This window comes from Daucus carota, chromosome 2 (genome assembly GCF_001625215.2).
Source record: "Daucus carota subsp. sativus chromosome 2, DH1 v3.0, whole genome shotgun sequence".
NCBI classification, from domain to species: Eukaryota; Viridiplantae; Streptophyta; class Magnoliopsida; order Apiales; family Apiaceae; genus Daucus; species Daucus carota.
In genome coordinates, this window is record NC_030382.2 from 58,171,425 (window position 1) to 58,189,134 (window position 17,710).

The following is a 17,710-nucleotide window of genomic DNA, read 5'->3' on the forward strand; positions in this document are numbered from 1 at the left end:
TTTTCAGATTTTTTTCCAGATCGGATCGGATCGGATTTCAGATTTTAGGTTTTTTGAAATCTCTAGTGCTTACGCCTCCTGATGCTTACACTTCATTTATTCAAAATCAACTTTATCCACTGATATTAGCCTATGGAAATGTATTTTGTTCCTTGCAAAAATAAATAAATTAAAAGTAAAAGATTTTGCTAAAAATAAATGAGTATTTAGTTATATTAGGAAAAAAATATACCAGTTCAAGAATCTTGTATGATATTAGCATTATTGTTACACATAGCAATAATAATTTTTGGCTGAAAATCATGTGGATTTTTTTCTTTCTAAAATTGAAAAACAAATTATCAAAAAAAAAAGTCCTATCCTAAGAAATTGATTATTACAGAAGTTGTATCTCATATTTTTAAGAACAATTATTTTTCAGCATTTACGGAAAAATATACTGGTTTAGTGGTTTTGATGTCAAATCTCAATAAAAATATTTTCTGTATTAAAATTCAAAAAGATATAAATAGAAAACAAATACTATTAAGGAAAACAGCTGGCATTGATTAAAAGCAAAGGAAAAAAAAGAAGGAAAACAGCTGGCATTTATTCCGTTAGTCAGTGGACCACGATAAACTAAACATGCCCAGGGCTACTTTAAAAGCCCATCATGTTTTAGCAGATTCAAGCCCAAAATCTATTGGAAGGTAAAAAGTTGGCCCATGCAGGTCTCGAACCTGCGAACTTCGCGTTATTAGCACGACGCTCTAACCAGCTGAGCTAATAGGCCAGATGCCATTACAACATTGAGTGGTAAATAACTCGTGAAATTATGAAATCGCTTGTTTCCCAAAAGTACTCGAAACGAATTACAGTCGCGAATCTTCTAGTTGATGATTTTCGCTTTTAATTCATTTATTATTTTTGAATAGTACTTGCAAACAAATCTTAATAATTGGAACGTAATTAAATTTTCATACACAAAATTATATATTACAGTACTAACTTGTCCTCGAAAATGTTTTCAAAATATATATCAAATTTAAACATATTTCTTCTTATGTTTTGAGATTCTGTACATTTAAGTTCTAATTTAAGAAAAAAAATACAAATCATATATAGTTTTATTCTTCCAGAGGCACATATTTCCTCCGTTTCACTCATTTTTATGTTATTTTTTTTAACGTAACATATATTTTAATTTTTTCTTAATGAAAGTTTAAATATTATATTTTTTATTTATAAGTTAATTAAAATTACTTATAAAATTATATTTAAAAAAACATTAAAATGCGTGACCGTGTATAATTTATGAGAAGGAGCCAATAGAAAAAAGGGATTAATAATTTAAAAGTAAAAAATAATTAAATTCCCGAATAAGGCAAACACCCTAAAATTACACGAATGCCGTTCAGAAAAAGTACATACACATACAGAGAGAGTATATAAGACCGCCGCTCATCATCATCATATTTGACTGAAATCAAATCTTCTAAAACCCTAGACTATCTCATTCAACTCTATTCAAGGTACACCTTTCAATTACATATATACATACATAGATACATACAGATTTCAAGCTAACGTATAGAATCGTTGTGTGCAGTTAATATAGCTGATTGCAATGTCCGGTGCGACCGAGACTAGCTTGACTTGTGCTCGTTGCGGCAAGCCTGCTAATCTCCAGTACGTTTTTATATATATATATATATATATATATATATATATATATATATATATATTTTATTATTTATTTATATTGTTGATGCTTTTGTGTTGACGATTAAATTGCGTGAAATCTGTTTATTGAATTCTTATCCGTGGAGGAATTGTAATTGTAAGTAACAAATATGATTGCGATTAAGTCTGAAGCTGTATTGGCGTAGCTGTACAGGTTGGTTGGTTATAACGATTTTGTTTGGGGTGCGAGGCGGTTTAGTTTGTTAGGTGTATTTTACTGCGGTGAGGTGGAGGCGGAGAGGGGTGTATTCGATTGAGATTTTAATGGATTGTTTTTAGTCTATGGATTTTAATGGATTGTGTTTGATTTTGATTTTGTGCGGATTCTTGATAAAATGTCGCAGAGTTGATAGGATTTAAGCACAATGCTTCAAAATCTCATTGATTTTTATGGGATTTCAAAAACTTACGGGGGTGTATTCGATTGGGATTTTAATGGATTGTTTTTAGTCTATGGATTTTAATAGATTGTATGTGATTTTGATTTCGTGCAAATTCTTCATAAAATGTCGCAGAGTTGATAGGATTTAAGCACAATGCTTCAAAATCCCATTGAGTTTGATGGGATTTCAAAAAACTTAAAATACACTGAAGAATGCCACAAAATCCATCATTTTATGAAATCAAAAAAATCCATTAGCATTTGAATACCATCAAATTTTAATGGATTTTAAACAATCCCAATTGAATACCATCGGATTTTAAAACATAATTTAAAATCCCAATTGAATACCACCAGATTTTGTAGCATAATTTAAAATCCCAATTGAATACCTCAAGATTTTAATGGATTTCAAATAATCCCAATCGAATACCCTCGGATTTCATGAATGCAAAAAAATGCTTTAAAATCCCAATCCAATACACCCCTCTTAAAATACACTGAAGAATGCCACAAAATCCTTCATTTTATGAAATGCAAAAAAATCCATCAGCATTTGAATACCATCAGATTTTAATGGATTTTAAACAATCCCAATTGAATACCATCGGATTTTAAAGCATAATTTAAAATCCCAATTGAATACCACCAGATTTTGTAGCATAATTTGAAATCCCAATTGAATAACTCAAGATTTTAATGGATTTCAAACAATTCTAATCGAATACTCTCGGATTTCATGAATGCAAAAAAATGCTTTAAAATCTCAATCCAATACACCCCAAATGTTCTAGTTGTAGTAGAGAGGCTGTTTCGTGAGGATTTGTTGATTCATTGTTTGTTAATTTTTTTGAAACACCTAAGTTTTATGTGAATGTTGGTGAGTATGAGGTTGTTTGTCTGGGCTTTAAGCCCCTGTGCTCAAAACCATCTTCGGCTTTAAGATAAAAATTGTGTAATAAGTCAGAAGTCAACTTAAATTTGACAATAAGTCAGAAACTGACTTAAAAGCCAGAAGCTTGTAAAAACTTATTTTATTTTAATAATTTTCTAAATAAAATTCAACCTCAACACTAAAATAAATAATCTATCAAATTTAATTCTTTAGTATATTTTTTAATAATTCATAAGTAATTTATAATATAAAATTACCCAAACACACAATTTAAGCTGACAACTTATTACATTAAGTCACTGTAGCCATAAGTCATTATTTTAAGCCTACCCAAACAGCTTCATATGTATTTTTAAAATTTTAATACTAATGATACAATCCTTCTTTACTTGTATGTTTTCCCTCTACTTTCAGGTGTCCAAAGTGTGTGGAATTAAAGCTTCCTTGTGAAGGTGCTGCCTTCTGGTTCGTTAATTTCCTACCCCCCCTCTCTCCGGCACTAGACAGCTATTTTCATCTTAGAGTAACCATGCCAAACTAGCTTAAATGTTTTTGCCAAATAATTTGAAGTGATTGCTTTTGCTACATGTAAGAAAGATAATGCTATAATTTGCACTTTCACAATTGCTCTTAAACTGAAGAATTTAGAATTTTGGATATATTTTGACCTTTTGTCTGTAGTGTCCTGCTATTTTTTTTATGCCACTCATGTGTCTGTGTATTGACCGAGTTGATTTCCTTAACAGCACGCAAGACTGTTTTAAAGCTTCCTGGAGTTCTCATAAGTCTATTCACCAGAAAGCAAAGTTGTCTTGTGAAAATGATACCGGAGCTGAACAGAATTCAGTGGCACCAAATGACTGGCTATACTGTACAAGAAAAGGACAATCTCGAACACCTAAACTTCCCATCTTTGATTGGACAGGGTATATCTTTTGCCTAGTAATTGCTCTCTTTTTTTTCTTGACGAGGTTTATGGTTCGTAAATTTGGTGGTAGCACATTAATTTTAAGAGTATTTTTCACTATGCATCCCTCGGCTCTGGGATCAATAGTTCTAGAAATTGCGCTGTGCATCCTTTGAATTATAAATCTGCAACATAGAGAAAATTTTGAATAAAATCTGACGGAGAAATCCTATAGAGAGATTAGACAGTTATTTATATATACAGCGAGACAGACTTGGGGAAGAACACTAACAAACTTCCATTCATAATCTGAACAATGAGAACTTTGAGGGCTTGTAGTATCCATATACAAGACTAACTAACTAGCATACTTGACTTGGTTTTACTTGACTAATAGTACTGTAGCTGCTTACTAGTAGCTATTCTTACAAAATATCAGCGCTCAACTGAGGATATGTCCTAATGATACTCAGACAATAATTACTAAACCTTTAACTTAAAATAAGTATTGAATCTGGACAAGTGAATTAGTTCTCTATTTTCATGTATGCAGGACTCTGAAGCCATATCCCATATCAAAGCCTCGTCTTGTACCTGCTCACATCGATAAACCTGACTGGGCGATTGATGTAAGTTGCTTATATATAATATAAATATTAATCAGTTCTACTCAGTGATAGTTGCTGTGGGAAATTTTGATATTTCATGGATGAGATTTAATGTAGCTTAAAATATACAATCCCTGATATTAAATGAGCTTGATTTTTGCAAAGTATCTTTTCTAAGAAGATTTCAAGCAGTATGTGTTTGCTTCCTGCCTTCTTTTTATATTTTCTCCCTGCTTTCTTTAACTTTTATTTGTTATTATCTCTGTAGGGAACTCCAAAAATAGAGCCTAGTAGTGATCTTCAGCGTGTTGTCGAGGTACTATGATTTCAGATAATAGTTCTCCTATGAGATGAAAAGGGAACATTTTTCTTATATACTTTTAATTACGAGGTCTAATTGGTCTTCCTTTCTCGTTTCCAATTCTTGAAGATTAAAACACCTGAACAAATCGAGAGGATGAGGGAAACTTGCCGAGTAAGTTTTCATCTTGGTTTTAAATATTTTAGAATTGCATTGTTGTAGAATATATAAACCCTACTACTTCTGACTACAAATATAAGTACAACATAGAGAATCCCTCTCAGTTTACATATATTAGTTAATATTTTGTGCCTGGTTGACGCAATGAGTCACTGAGGTGTACCCGATGGTTGATATAACTAACATTCTGATGTAGGTCAAGGACATAAAATTTGAAGACCTCCTTTTTTCTATATATGCACTTATAACCCTCTTACCAATAATATATCGTGAAACATAATAAGAATGTTCTGCGCAGCATGCTATCATAAAGACACTCGTGGTTAGCATGAAAGATAGTGTGGATTTTAGCAGGAAAACGGAAATATTAGCTAATCTTCGTCTGATAGATATTTGCACATTACAGTAAATAGTAGGTGCCAAATGTTGTCACGCTTAAAGGGATAGCAAATTATTGTATAAACTTCTAAAAATTGCATATAAAAGCCAAAGATATCAGTAGGAAAGAGCAGCAAATTAAATAGATAAACAATCAGTTGCCTTGTAGAGGTCAACAAGGTCATAGGTCAGAAAGGGCGAGAACTACAGTAAACACTGTTATGACATGTGCTACTCAGTTAAAGTATATGGTTTATATAAAGTATGTTTTTATCAGATTGCTAGAGAAGTTTTGGATGCAGCTGCTCGTGTTATTCGACCAGGTGTCACCACCGATGAAATTGATGCTGTAGTTCATGAGGCAACAATAGCTGCTGGTAAGTTCACTTTATCAAAAAACTTAATATGTTTTATTATCTCGGGCATTCTAGGTCATTTTTATTATCTTCTTCTAAATGATATTTATGTCTTTGACTAAATCTTCTGGATGTACTATACAGGAGGATATCCATCACCCTTAAATTATTACTTCTTCCCAAAGTCTTGCTGCACGTAGGTACTCTCTTCTTTGTACATATGGGGTGTGTGTGTGTGTGTGTGTCAATGTGTGTTGCTAACAGATACCCTAAATCAGTAGGTTATACATAAGTCACTGTCCATTGATTGCAGGTCAGTCAATGAAGTAATCTGCCACGGGATTCCTGATGCTAGGTATGTGTTATGTTCTGCCATGGACGCTCGCTATCTCGAACTTGAGTTTTCCATTCCTAAACATAAGTACTAAAATATGTTTGAGATCTTATGATTTGAGATTTGAAGCTGTATATGTTTATTCATGCCAATCCTCTAAATGCATTTATATTCTTCCTGTCAATCTTGTAAATTTGTTTTATAGTTCTTCTCTATAATGTTCCAGGAAATTAGAGGATGGGGATATTGTAAATGTTGATGTAACTGTATACTTCAAAGGAGTTCATGGTAAGAAGAGTATGTTGTCTTTATATTTATTAAAAAAATTCTACAACAGTAGCTAATTTCTCTATTAGTGTCATTGGCTGACTTGCTGCTCATTATGCAGGTGATCTCAATGAAACATTCTTTGTCGGAACTGTTGACGAGGCATCTCGACAGCTGGTTCAATGTACTTACGAGTGTTTGGAGAAAGCAATTGCAATTGGTTGGTGTTTCTTACTTGTTCAGTCTCTCTCCAAGGCAAAAGCCAAGGACATCTTGTAATTAAGTCCAGAAAAAATAGAAATAACTTACTCCTGGTTTAGTAAATGACAAAAAACAAATTCAATAGTTACTTTAGTGTCATGACTCATGCTACATTAGATTCAAATTTTATTTGGCATTCATGGAACTGATATGAGACTGCAGTATACTACCTAAGTAGAAAAGCATATGCTTTAATTAAATTTTTGTGTGCATCCAAATGCAAAGTAAATTGCATTTCAACGTTGCATTAAGTTGTGTTTAGAAATATTTTATATGTGAGGTCAAACTAACAAAGATCCAGCTACTGCTATATTTATATATCTAGGTTTTCAAGAACGTGAAAGAGCAATGTTTTTGTGATGTAGGCTCTGTTACTCTGACTCTTCTGTTTAGATAGTTGTACTTGTGACCGGTTTATCAAAAGTTTATTGATCCAACTTTTAATGTGTGCGGTTGCTCATGACACTTTTTGTCTGCTTTAAAGCAGCCGTGCTTTGAAGTGTCATGAGCAACCGCACAAATTAAAGTTGGATCAATAAACTCCTAGGCACGTAGACATGCTTTTGAAATCTTACAGCAGGGTAAGTACCTAATTGTGTCAATGGGATTGATAGTAGGTTGTCATATTCTCTTTCTGCACAAATATGAGTAATCAGGTGTTGGCATGTATATGATATGTTTAGCTTTTTTTCGGACCTTCAAATTTTTATGTTCTTATATTTAGATATGCTGTTTTACAGTTAAACCTGGAGTACGATTTCGAGAAATTGGGGAAATTATTAATCGCCATGCTCTAATGTCAGGGCTCTCTGTGGTAATATACAAAGAACTTTTACGTTTCTCTCTTTCAATCAATTCATCTTATCCTTCAGTTATTTAATACCATCATTGTTTTCTTGTGATAATAGGTGAAGTCATATTGTGGTCATGGAATTGGAGAGCTTTTCCATTGTGCACCAAATATTCCTCACTACGCAAGTATCCTTTGATATAGCTTCTGAGCCTGATTGCTTTCTAGTTGATAGGTACTCTCGAATTGATGTTTTGGTAAGAAGTGCATAATGTTTAGTGCATACAAGTTGAAGCTACAAATTGAAAAAAATAGCCTTGTAGAGTCGTCTTTGTGCTGTAAATTTTGTAATGACCTTGACGTAATAAGGAAATAAAATGGTGGGTATAATGAAGCCTGGGCAGACCTTTACCATTGAACCTATGATTAATGCAGGTAACTGTTGCTGATTTTGTTAAACAGAACTCTTTATTTAGTTGCTGTTATGCAAGACTTACCAAAAATGTTAACTATAGGTAATTGGCGTGATCGGATGTGGCCTGATGGTTGGACTGCTGTCACAGCTGATGGAAAACGAAGTGCTCAGTTTGAACACACACTTCTGGTAACTATTCAGTTATAAATTTCATGATTTATAACGATGTGTTACGCAATTGTACACTGGTCATCAGTGCCTTTGTCTGGTTATGCATCCCCTCATCTTATTGAGTACTTGTCATCAATGCCTTTGTCTTGTTATGCATCCCCTTGTCTTATTGTGCACTTGTCACCAATGCCCTTGTTTTTTCATGCATTCTCGCATAATTCCCATAGCCAGCTAAAATACACTATTACCTGCAATGTATCTCTGTTGTAATCCTGTGCTTTTATCTTTCACTTGAAAGGTATTGTGCCAGTATCTCCTTGAATATTCTAATGGAATTTTATTCTTGCAATAACATAAATAATCCGTTATCCGCTGTAGTAGCAGTAATAGAACCATGTTCGAACATACATTCAGGTTGATAAATAGAGTACCTTTTATACAATCTGCAACTATATTTGTTGTACGTCTAACAAAGAAAATTGACACATTACTTAAGGGCTCAAGAAGGTTCTTACAGTCTGAAACTGTATTATTAAAACAATACAACAGAAGCGGAACTTATGTTCATTTTACTCCTTAATGCTTGTACCACTACCAGACTGTCACTTTCTACCTCAAATCCCGATCATCCCTTCCCTTTGATCCAACTCAAAGACTCTTTCAAGTAAATATATGAGTGATATTAAGTAAGGAGACTATTATGTTTTTAACAGTCAGCCACGCTATCAAATTGGGTGCTTTAGGCAATGCCTCTCAAATGTAGGCCTTTGCGCTGCGCACTCACATAGCTAAGGTGAAGAGATTAAGAGTGGAAACCATTTGTATTCGTTGGCAATATGAATAGTTGTCCCTACTCGTCATTGTACCCTTGCATTTTGTTAGAATTATGTTCTAGGTCTTTGTTCATTTAAGTTTTGCCCTTTGTGGTATTTACATTCTCATTGCCCAGAAGTTCTTTGAATATATGTCTCTGTGATTATAACTGTAACATCCCCCAGTCCCACATTGAGGAGTGTTGAGACTTTAGTTCAGTTTATAAGCACAAGTACTAATACCAATTACACCAATAAATCATGATCTTTTGGGGGCTTGTAGTGGGTTTTTGGATTACCCAAGTTGTTGCAGTTGGACTAGTTTATTTCAGCTTATTTTCGGATTCGAAATTTGGGACTTGATTAGATTTTCGGAAAAGACTTGGAATTGACCCGGGTTGTCACATATGGTATCAGAGCCAACTCTCGAGAGCTTGATTCGTCAAGTTGCCGGAGGTGGGGACACGAAGGCTGGTGGTATTATCCCATAATGGAAAGAATCCGGAGATGGGGACACAAAGCCAACAGGCGCCGGTGTTATCCCACAATGACTAGAGAGGTACGATCTGCGCCTCTGGGCTATCCGTTTCGGCCGGACGAAGACGTTAAGAATTTAAGTGGGGAAGGTTATAACACCCCGTCCCACATCTATAATGGCCTAGTTTGCTCCAAAGATTTGAACTCGCATATTTCTAGTATTTCATAGAGTTGTCACTTTATTCAAAATTTATGTCAAACTATAATTTCTTCGAATTAAACTGTAATATCGTTGCATTTGGATTTTTATTTTTTAAAATTTATGACATTTGAGATGTAATTAAAAGTTATTTACTTAAAAGGTTGGGTCGTTAAAGTTGGTATCAGAGCCAGGTTAACTTCCTGTAGATTGCCTTTTAGGCGTGACCTGTGTGTTGAGGTTTTAAAAAAAATTAATATTTTCTTGTGGCTTTTGTAGATGGCAGATGAGTATATTGAGGTTGAGATGATTGTCATTGAGGATCCCGTTGATAGTTCACAATCACTTTTATCAGATTATGACCCTACCTCAGACAGTGACGATTCTGTTAATAATTTTGACCTTGATAGTGATAGTGAGGGACCGATAGAAAAAAATCCTGGAGAGATCATTAATGGCCCTGTAAGAAGTCTGAACTTCAGATGGAAATTGAAAGTTTTCGAGCTAAGTTAGCGGAGGCAAACTTGAAACTAGAGACAGCTGAGCACCGACTAGTAGTGTTACAAAAGCATTTAGTTGGAGGTTGCGACAGATTTCTTGGTTCTTCATTCAGGGGTAGATGTGTAAATAAGAGTGCCAAAAAGCACATTAAGAGTTTTGTAAAAGAAACACGAGTTGAGGTCTTACGATGAGTTGCAGTTTTAGGGGATGTTTTAAGAGGTGGTCATCATTATGATCACCCTCTCTCTACGAGTTCTTCCCTTCAGACAACTATTCATCTGATTAGATATTTTAGTGAACTTCAAGTCGTGTGTAGTGGAGAGTATTCAAAGAAAGGTTATTTGCTTAAAAAGTTGGGTCATTACAGTTAAATAACGTTTGTGTACATGCTAAATGTCAAAGGATTATGGGCTTTCTCCATCTACAAAAAGGATGAGCGAATGGATAAAAAAGCTTCACGAATGACAGCTTGCTCACCCTTTTGGGTCTGCTTTGGAGTGCATTTAGTATAAATCTGCTTCAATGGCATTGGCAGATTTATAATATACACGGAATTTTGAACACTCCACTACACATGACTTAGAGTTCACTAAAATATCTAATCATATAAATAGTTGTCTGAAGGGGAAGAACTCGTAAAGGGAGGGTAATCATAATGAAGACATCATCTTAAATCATCCCCTGCAACTACAACACTCCGTAAGACCTCAACTCATGTTTCTTTTGCAAAACTCTTAATGTGCTTTTTGACACTCTTATTTACACATCTACCCCTTAATGAAGAACCAAGAATTCTGTCAGTGCCCTCAACTAAATGCTCTCGTAACACTACTAGTCGGTGCTCAGCTATCTCTAGTTTCAAGTTTGCCTCCTCTAACTCAGCTCGAAGACTTTCAATTTCAATCTCAAGTTCAGGCTTCTTAGCAGGGTCATTAATGATCTCTCCAGGATTTTCTTCTATCGGTCCCTCACTATCAGAATCAAGGTCAAAATTATAAACAGAATCGTCACTGTCTGAGCTAGGGTCATAATCTGATGAAAGTGATGGTGAACTATCAACAGGATCCTCAATGTTAGACATCTCAACCTCAATATACTCATCTGCCATCTACATAAGCCACAAGAAAATATTAATTTTTTTAAAACCTCAACTCACAGGTCACGCCTAAAAGGCAGTCTACAGGAAGTTTACCTGGCTCTAATACCAACTGTAACGACCCAACTTTTCAAGTAAATAACTTTTATTTACATCTCAAATGTCATAAATTTAACAAAATGGAATCCAAATGCAACGATATTACAATTTAACTCGAAGAAATTATAGTCTGACATAAATTTTGAATAAAGTGACAACTCTATAAAATACTAGAATTAAGCAAGTTCAAATCTTTGGAGCAAACTAAGTCAATTCTCTCCCGATCCGAAAATTAAGCACCTGAATATTTGTAATTTCATAACTTCCATAAATCCAGATTCATTATTCAAATTTATAATTCATAGTGACATAAGGTAATTCCACAGCTCGCTAAGGTCACAAATCTCCGATGACTTGGTATCATAAGTTCATAATTTGTTACTAATGCACCATTTACTTAGATATCAAAAAGTGTGCGACCCCGAAGATATTATAACAGACACTCCTTAGTAAGGTATTATAGGTTAGTTCCGGAACTATACGCAGATACTAACGGTTCCATAGGTTAGTAGAGCTAACTGGGATATCTAAAATATTTAGCTTGATTCAAATATTTAAAAAAAATAAAGCTTCATATAAATAAAATGGCTACACCGATGCACAATATTGAATGATCAAATGATTTCCTAACAAATTAAAAAAAAACTTACTAAATATCTAATATAAATTTAAATAATTAAATAAAATACCATGACAAGATTTTAAAACAGAGACACTACAAAATATCAGTACTATTACACGTTGCACCCGGTTTACATATTAATAAAATAACTTAAACATGAAATAATAACAAGTTCACATATTACTTATAAATAATATAACGAATTTTCTATGGTGTGCCCATGGGCACACAATAGTCACTAACTCCCATGACAATACTAGCTTTTGATTGGTGGATGGATAATAAATGTTCATGGCCCCCCTGCATTTACAACAATTCCACCAATCAAAAGAAGCCATTTTCATGAGAGTTGGTGCTTAATGTGTGCCCTTGGACACACATTAGAAAGACCGATAATATAATTATACATAATAAATTTAACTTGACACATAATTAAATATGCAACTTATAACCTAATATATAAACTATACCTTAGCACTGGTTTACAAAATTTATTAGTGGGAATAATTAAATATAACAATTGATCATATAACTAATCTTAACAATTATATAAATAAATACAAGAAGATATAAACTAAGTACATACACTAATTATAATACTTTCTATAAACCAATACAAGCACATATAAACCAATTTTATATTATATACACAGTCAACATTATTTTCACGTGAACATGTACAATTATAACCTACACTGTTTTTGTGCAGGTAAACACATGAAGCCCACTCAAACAAAGCCCGCTCAAACAAGCCCATCCATCACTTCTAAACATATTATAAATAATTCACAATTTAGCTCTGTCTGTCTCTGTCCATATCCCAAGGACTCCCAGTAAGATGAATTGAACAAAAATGAATGATTTATACCTATGTAGCCAATCAAATATAAACATATAATTTAAATAATCTCGTAATACACAAATCTCCACAAATATTTACTAAACAATTTTGTTTTTAAATATACAAGTAAACATTAGTCTTATAATAAAAAATATTACTATAATAATGGACAAGAATGACATAAAATAATAATATTTTTAATAAAATAATTTATATTAAATACATAAATCTGATATAATTCATAAAAGAATAACATGCATATTAAATTATAAAATCAAAGATATTCATATCCAAATTTCAGAAATTAATTATAAATATAATTTTAATCACTCCAAAATAACTTCAGGATCTAATGAAAATCATACTCAATTATATACTAAAGCAAAATAACGAACGAAAGATAAAAGCATGAGACCTTAAAAACTGGATATTACATAGACACTTAATGATAGAAGACATATAATATGCAGTAGCCAACAACAATATGTGTAAAACTAGGAAGAATAGACATGTATATACACAATGACAAACTAAATTCAATGTACTAAACATGTTATACATATAATATCAAATATTAGTAGAGAGTATAGAACCGAGCAGAGCACATAAGCAGAGACATAAACCTAAACATAGACGTAGCTTGTAAAAAAGAGCTGTTCAAAAAATAAGTGAAGCAAGTACGTATATTTATGTACATAATTAGTTCAACGTGTTCCTACAATTATGAGTACGTGATCACTATTTCAAATTATTTTAAATTAATATCTAACCACTCACTGCGGAAGTTTTGACTTAAGTCTTTGTTTAAAGATAACACATAAGTATATAAATATTTTATAAAGTAACAACACCTGTATTAAAATTTTAATCACATAAGGAATATATTTTATCAAAGTTTTAGACACCACTAAAAAGTTTTTTTTTTTTAAAACAAAGAAAACACGGGTTATCACAATAACTCTCCTAAATAGATTCTTGATCACCTTTTTTGAGCCTTTCTGATCTCGTTAATCTCGAGATGAGATGGCTAAGTTTGATTCACCATGTCTGCGTTGCCATTGCCGGTTTAAGCCATTATCATCCCTGGTCTGAATCAAGCAACTTTCACTTGAACCTCACTCCACTGCTTCAAAACAAATCCAATTTGCATTATACCCAACATCAGTTATTCGCAGAAATATATTCTGCCACACTTCTTTGTTTCTGGCGTCCCAGATCATGCCATTATTGTCCAGAAATCTACTTCTGAGATTATACTTTGTTAACGAACTTCCAGAAGCAGTCCTCCACACGGACTTTTTGATTCTCAGAGTAATCTTTGAATCTGTTCTGTAACTTACGGAATTTTGACAAAATTAACTGGTCCAATTTAAAAATTACTGGAACTCAGATTTGGATAGTTACTTGACATTAGAAGCTTCCGGTGTACACAACCAAACCAATTTGAAAGTTTATTAAAACATAAAGTATTTCTAACTTATTTCTATTTATATGGATGACTTGTGAAAATCCAAGTATTAATGGCTCTTCCTTCATACCTGGGATGTAAAGAGTTTGAGGTTTGTATGTCAACTGCAATATCTTTGTTCTTACGGGTAATGTGTATGTAGGTGACGGAAACAGGAGTTGAAGTTTTAACAGCTCGTTTACCTACATCCCCCGATATGTTCCCCTGGTTGAAGTCCTAATTAGTTCTGCACAACGTTTTGCACTTGAAAAGCTGGATCTCGCAAGAATGCGCAATAGTTGGTTTGATGTTTTGTTGTTGCAGTTAAAAAGCTGGATCTCAGGGAATGACTCAATAGTTGGTTTGATATTTGATTTATTTGCCCCTTTCTTGGAACCAATTCTGCTGTACTTCAGTACTTGTATCTTATTAGACGATCTTTGGACAGGTTTAATTACCATCACATTTTCATGAATTTGCTTCAACTTTCATGTTACAACACACAAAACACATATTACTTTGATTTGGCTTTTAAAATATTTGAGACAGTAGTCTTATTACTGGCTTTTAGAGGAAAATTGACAGCTATACTAATGAAGCTCGAGAATTTTGGTATAAATTTAAGTTTGCCAGCTTTAGTCGGTAAAGCTGGCTAGGCTCAGTTGATTGTATAAAACGCCTGTGTATTCGAAGTATTTTTCCATTCGAACTCTGCTCCAGAACAAATTTAAAGAACAGTTCACACGGGTTTGACTGTTTTCATATAGAAATTTGTGAAAGGAGATGGAGAGTACGGGAGTGTTGCATATAAATTTAAATTTGATTAATTCTCAATAACTCCCAACTCAACGTACAAAATGAAACATATATGTATTTATCTAGAATAAGTGTAAATTTTGAAAGTTTTCCGAAATTCATTAAAGTAATGGGAATCTTATTATTTATTGATTATAATTCGTGTTCGTGATGAGCTACTTACATTTAATTTGTTCTTCCACGAAAGAAAGAAAAAAGAAACAGATATCAGAGCCTACAGCAATTCTTCCTAATTCAGTGCAAATCTATTTGCTGGTTAAATGAAAATGGCAGACACAAATAAATTTAAGGCATTAAATAATTATATGGAATTCGATCACGAAAACCGCTCTATCACATGCGTCATGCGCAAAAATACTTTGAAGCTAGCTAAGTCAAAGCCTTGCTTGCTGCCAGAAGATGATCTCAACATGCTGCCTGCACCAAGTGCGGTCGAAGTATTAGCTGCACTTCAGAGCACGACCGGCACTTGTGCTTTCAAGCTGCACGATATGTTTCCGTAATTCGAAACTTTGTAATGGAAACAAATTAAAATTTTAGATAGATTGGTTTTTAACATGATATCAAAACTCGATTTGATGAATGTCTCAAGTTTTTAGATCGACGGATTCTCAATACTTTGTAATATAACCCTACGAAATGCAAGGACTTGATTTTCGAATTTCCATATATTGTGTAAGTATATTAACATAAAAATGAAGAAGATAAAGAACAAACAATTAACAACATATCATCACAAACCAACTAGTTACAACAATCATGGCTTCTTGGCCCGGAACGAGGCTCGATGTCTAGCAGTGTACCCATTAAACAACGCCAATGCATTGCTAGTCACCTGCGCCACATTCAACACCTTGGCCTTAATCGTCGCCTTCACCTTGCTCTTAATCGTATACGCCGAAAACCCATCAATACACTGCGTGGCATCCGTGAGAGCAGCGCTCACCCAGCTCTGCACATTACTCTCGTGCCACAAGAACTGCTTCTCCCCATCCACACTCATCTGCCGAAACTCCTTAACCGACTGCGCGATCTGCGTCACTCCGTCGTTGATCTGGTTAAGACAGTCTTCGACCGCGGCGTAGTCGGGGGTTCGTGTCTGTTGGAGCTGTTTCGCCACGCTGATGACGTAAGCCCTGGTGAACCTAGCCCTAGAGAGGCTGACGGAGAGTGCAACTTGAGCTAGTTGCTGTTGAGTATGGATTTTTGAGTTTACGTAAGGCAAGAGGCCGCGGACGCAGAGGTCCGTGTATCGGGTTGTTCGGCATTGCGCCTCCACGAAAGCCCGTGATCGGGAACATCTGCGGCAGGCTGGCTCCGCCAGGCCGGAGAGGCAAAAAATGGTTAAGAGGATGACCAAAAAAGTGAGGCTGATTTGTGCCATGAGTAATTAATTATTGTGAAAAAACCGAGTTTTTAAGCTCAAAAATGGTTTTGCTATGAGTTGATGATGATGATTATGGAGCTTGTTGATGTGATGATTATGGAAGAGTGTTGTTTAGGGTTTATATAGAGAGGTCTTCACATGAATAAATTCTTTGACACTAGAAATTTTAGTTATTTTATTAATTTATGATCACGTCCAGATTTAACACACGTGCATTAGGTTTCCAGGAAGCAACCAAATAAGATGGGATCTCATAAACAAATAAATTTGAACCTAAACTTGTGTTCAAGTAACTAACATAAATTCTTACACGTAAATGAAATAATTACTTTATTTTCATTATCAATTAATTACTTTATTTTTTCATATTTGTTTTGGACGTATTTCAAATTAAGGCAAGGCAAACGGACAAGATATCTCTTTTGCATACATGTACTGTTAGAGCACTTTTTTTTTTCATCGAACCCAGGTTCATATGTTAATTTGTTATTTATTAGATATAATTTGTTACAATATAAATTAAACTAATATTTAACAACTTCTTATACCGTAGTTACAAATCCAAACTGATTAAAATTTTAATTAGTTTACTTAGAATTTTATCTATGCGGTGACCGTTTATTTTTCATGACCATAAATACATTAAACTCCATCAAATTTTGTTGAAATAATTAACATATTGATAAATTTCAATTATTCTATTGATCAATCAATAATTATTACATTAACATACTACACCAATGAGTTAATCATCTATTAGCGGATAACTACTTTAATGTGTGTGCTCTTATAATTATTTATATATTAAATTGTGTATCTTATTGGACAAATACATAATATTATAGGAATGTTACTCTTCATGTACGCATGTTAATTTAACGCTAGCAAGACGGCTTACAGGCAGCTAAAGGGAAAACTGGTAAACCACTGCAGATATCAAGTAAAATTACCAAGAAAATAATACTGTAATAATAGTGCTATGAACAGTTGACTTTAGTAATGCAATTCAAATCTGATAATTATTCGATCTGATCCAAGAAATGATATTAAAATCGAAGAAGATTTTTGACCAAGGGAGACGTTAGAACGAATGCCACCGAGCCACAGCTAATTAGGAACAAAGCTACTGATACCGCGGCAACTTGTTTGCAGCAACTAGGACAGGAGATCGCTTAGCAAATGTGTTTATTGGATTTAACTATTAATTACTTGTATTATTCACCATGTTTAAATTAATAAATATGTAAATCTGAATTGCAAGATACAATCTTATAAATTATTTTTCTAGAAAGTAAACTTCTTCGTTCTTTGCTGTATGTCCGCACGTAACCAATTGTTTAAACTTAATTTATACTTCTGTTGAACAACAGTTTATCTCTTCCTTTTTACAGCTTGCACTGTTTAGCCCGACCAGTTGGAGGGTCTCTTTGAATTTGTTTTAAAAAA

At 33.7% G+C, this 17,710-nt stretch overlaps 2 protein-coding genes and 1 non-coding gene across 3 annotated transcripts; 1 reads left to right on the top strand and 2 right to left on the bottom strand.

The window, feature by feature from the left end:
- Positions 1 to 698: 698 nt before the first annotated feature.
- On the bottom strand, positions 699 to 772 carry TRNAI-AAU (transfer RNA isoleucine (anticodon AAU)). The gene has a single exon. It is a non-coding gene; the product is annotated as a tRNA-Ile (tRNA).
- Positions 773 to 1,374: 602 nt separating this feature from the next.
- Positions 1,375 to 14,626, top strand: LOC108209742 (methionine aminopeptidase 1A). Its single transcript, XM_017380818.2, has 17 exons — positions 1,375 to 1,511; positions 1,589 to 1,668; positions 3,414 to 3,464; positions 3,746 to 3,925; positions 4,460 to 4,535; positions 4,783 to 4,830; positions 4,945 to 4,989; positions 5,651 to 5,750; positions 5,874 to 5,925; positions 6,043 to 6,084; positions 6,290 to 6,351; positions 6,452 to 6,550; positions 7,332 to 7,405; positions 7,500 to 7,569; positions 7,751 to 7,816; positions 7,897 to 7,985; positions 14,225 to 14,626. Exons 2-17 carry the CDS (start codon positions 1,607 to 1,609, stop codon positions 14,300 to 14,302), a joined length of 1,194 nt encoding a protein of 397 aa, XP_017236307.1. The 5' UTR covers positions 1,375 to 1,511; positions 1,589 to 1,606; the 3' UTR covers positions 14,303 to 14,626.
- A 900-nt stretch (positions 14,627 to 15,526) lies between these two features.
- LOC108209743 (pectinesterase inhibitor 9) lies at positions 15,527 to 16,357 on the bottom strand. The gene has a single exon (XM_017380819.2). It carries the CDS (start codon positions 16,259 to 16,261, stop codon positions 15,635 to 15,637), a length of 627 nt encoding a protein of 208 aa, XP_017236308.1. The 5' UTR covers positions 16,262 to 16,357; the 3' UTR covers positions 15,527 to 15,634.
- Between the last annotated feature and the right edge of the window lie 1,353 nt (positions 16,358 to 17,710).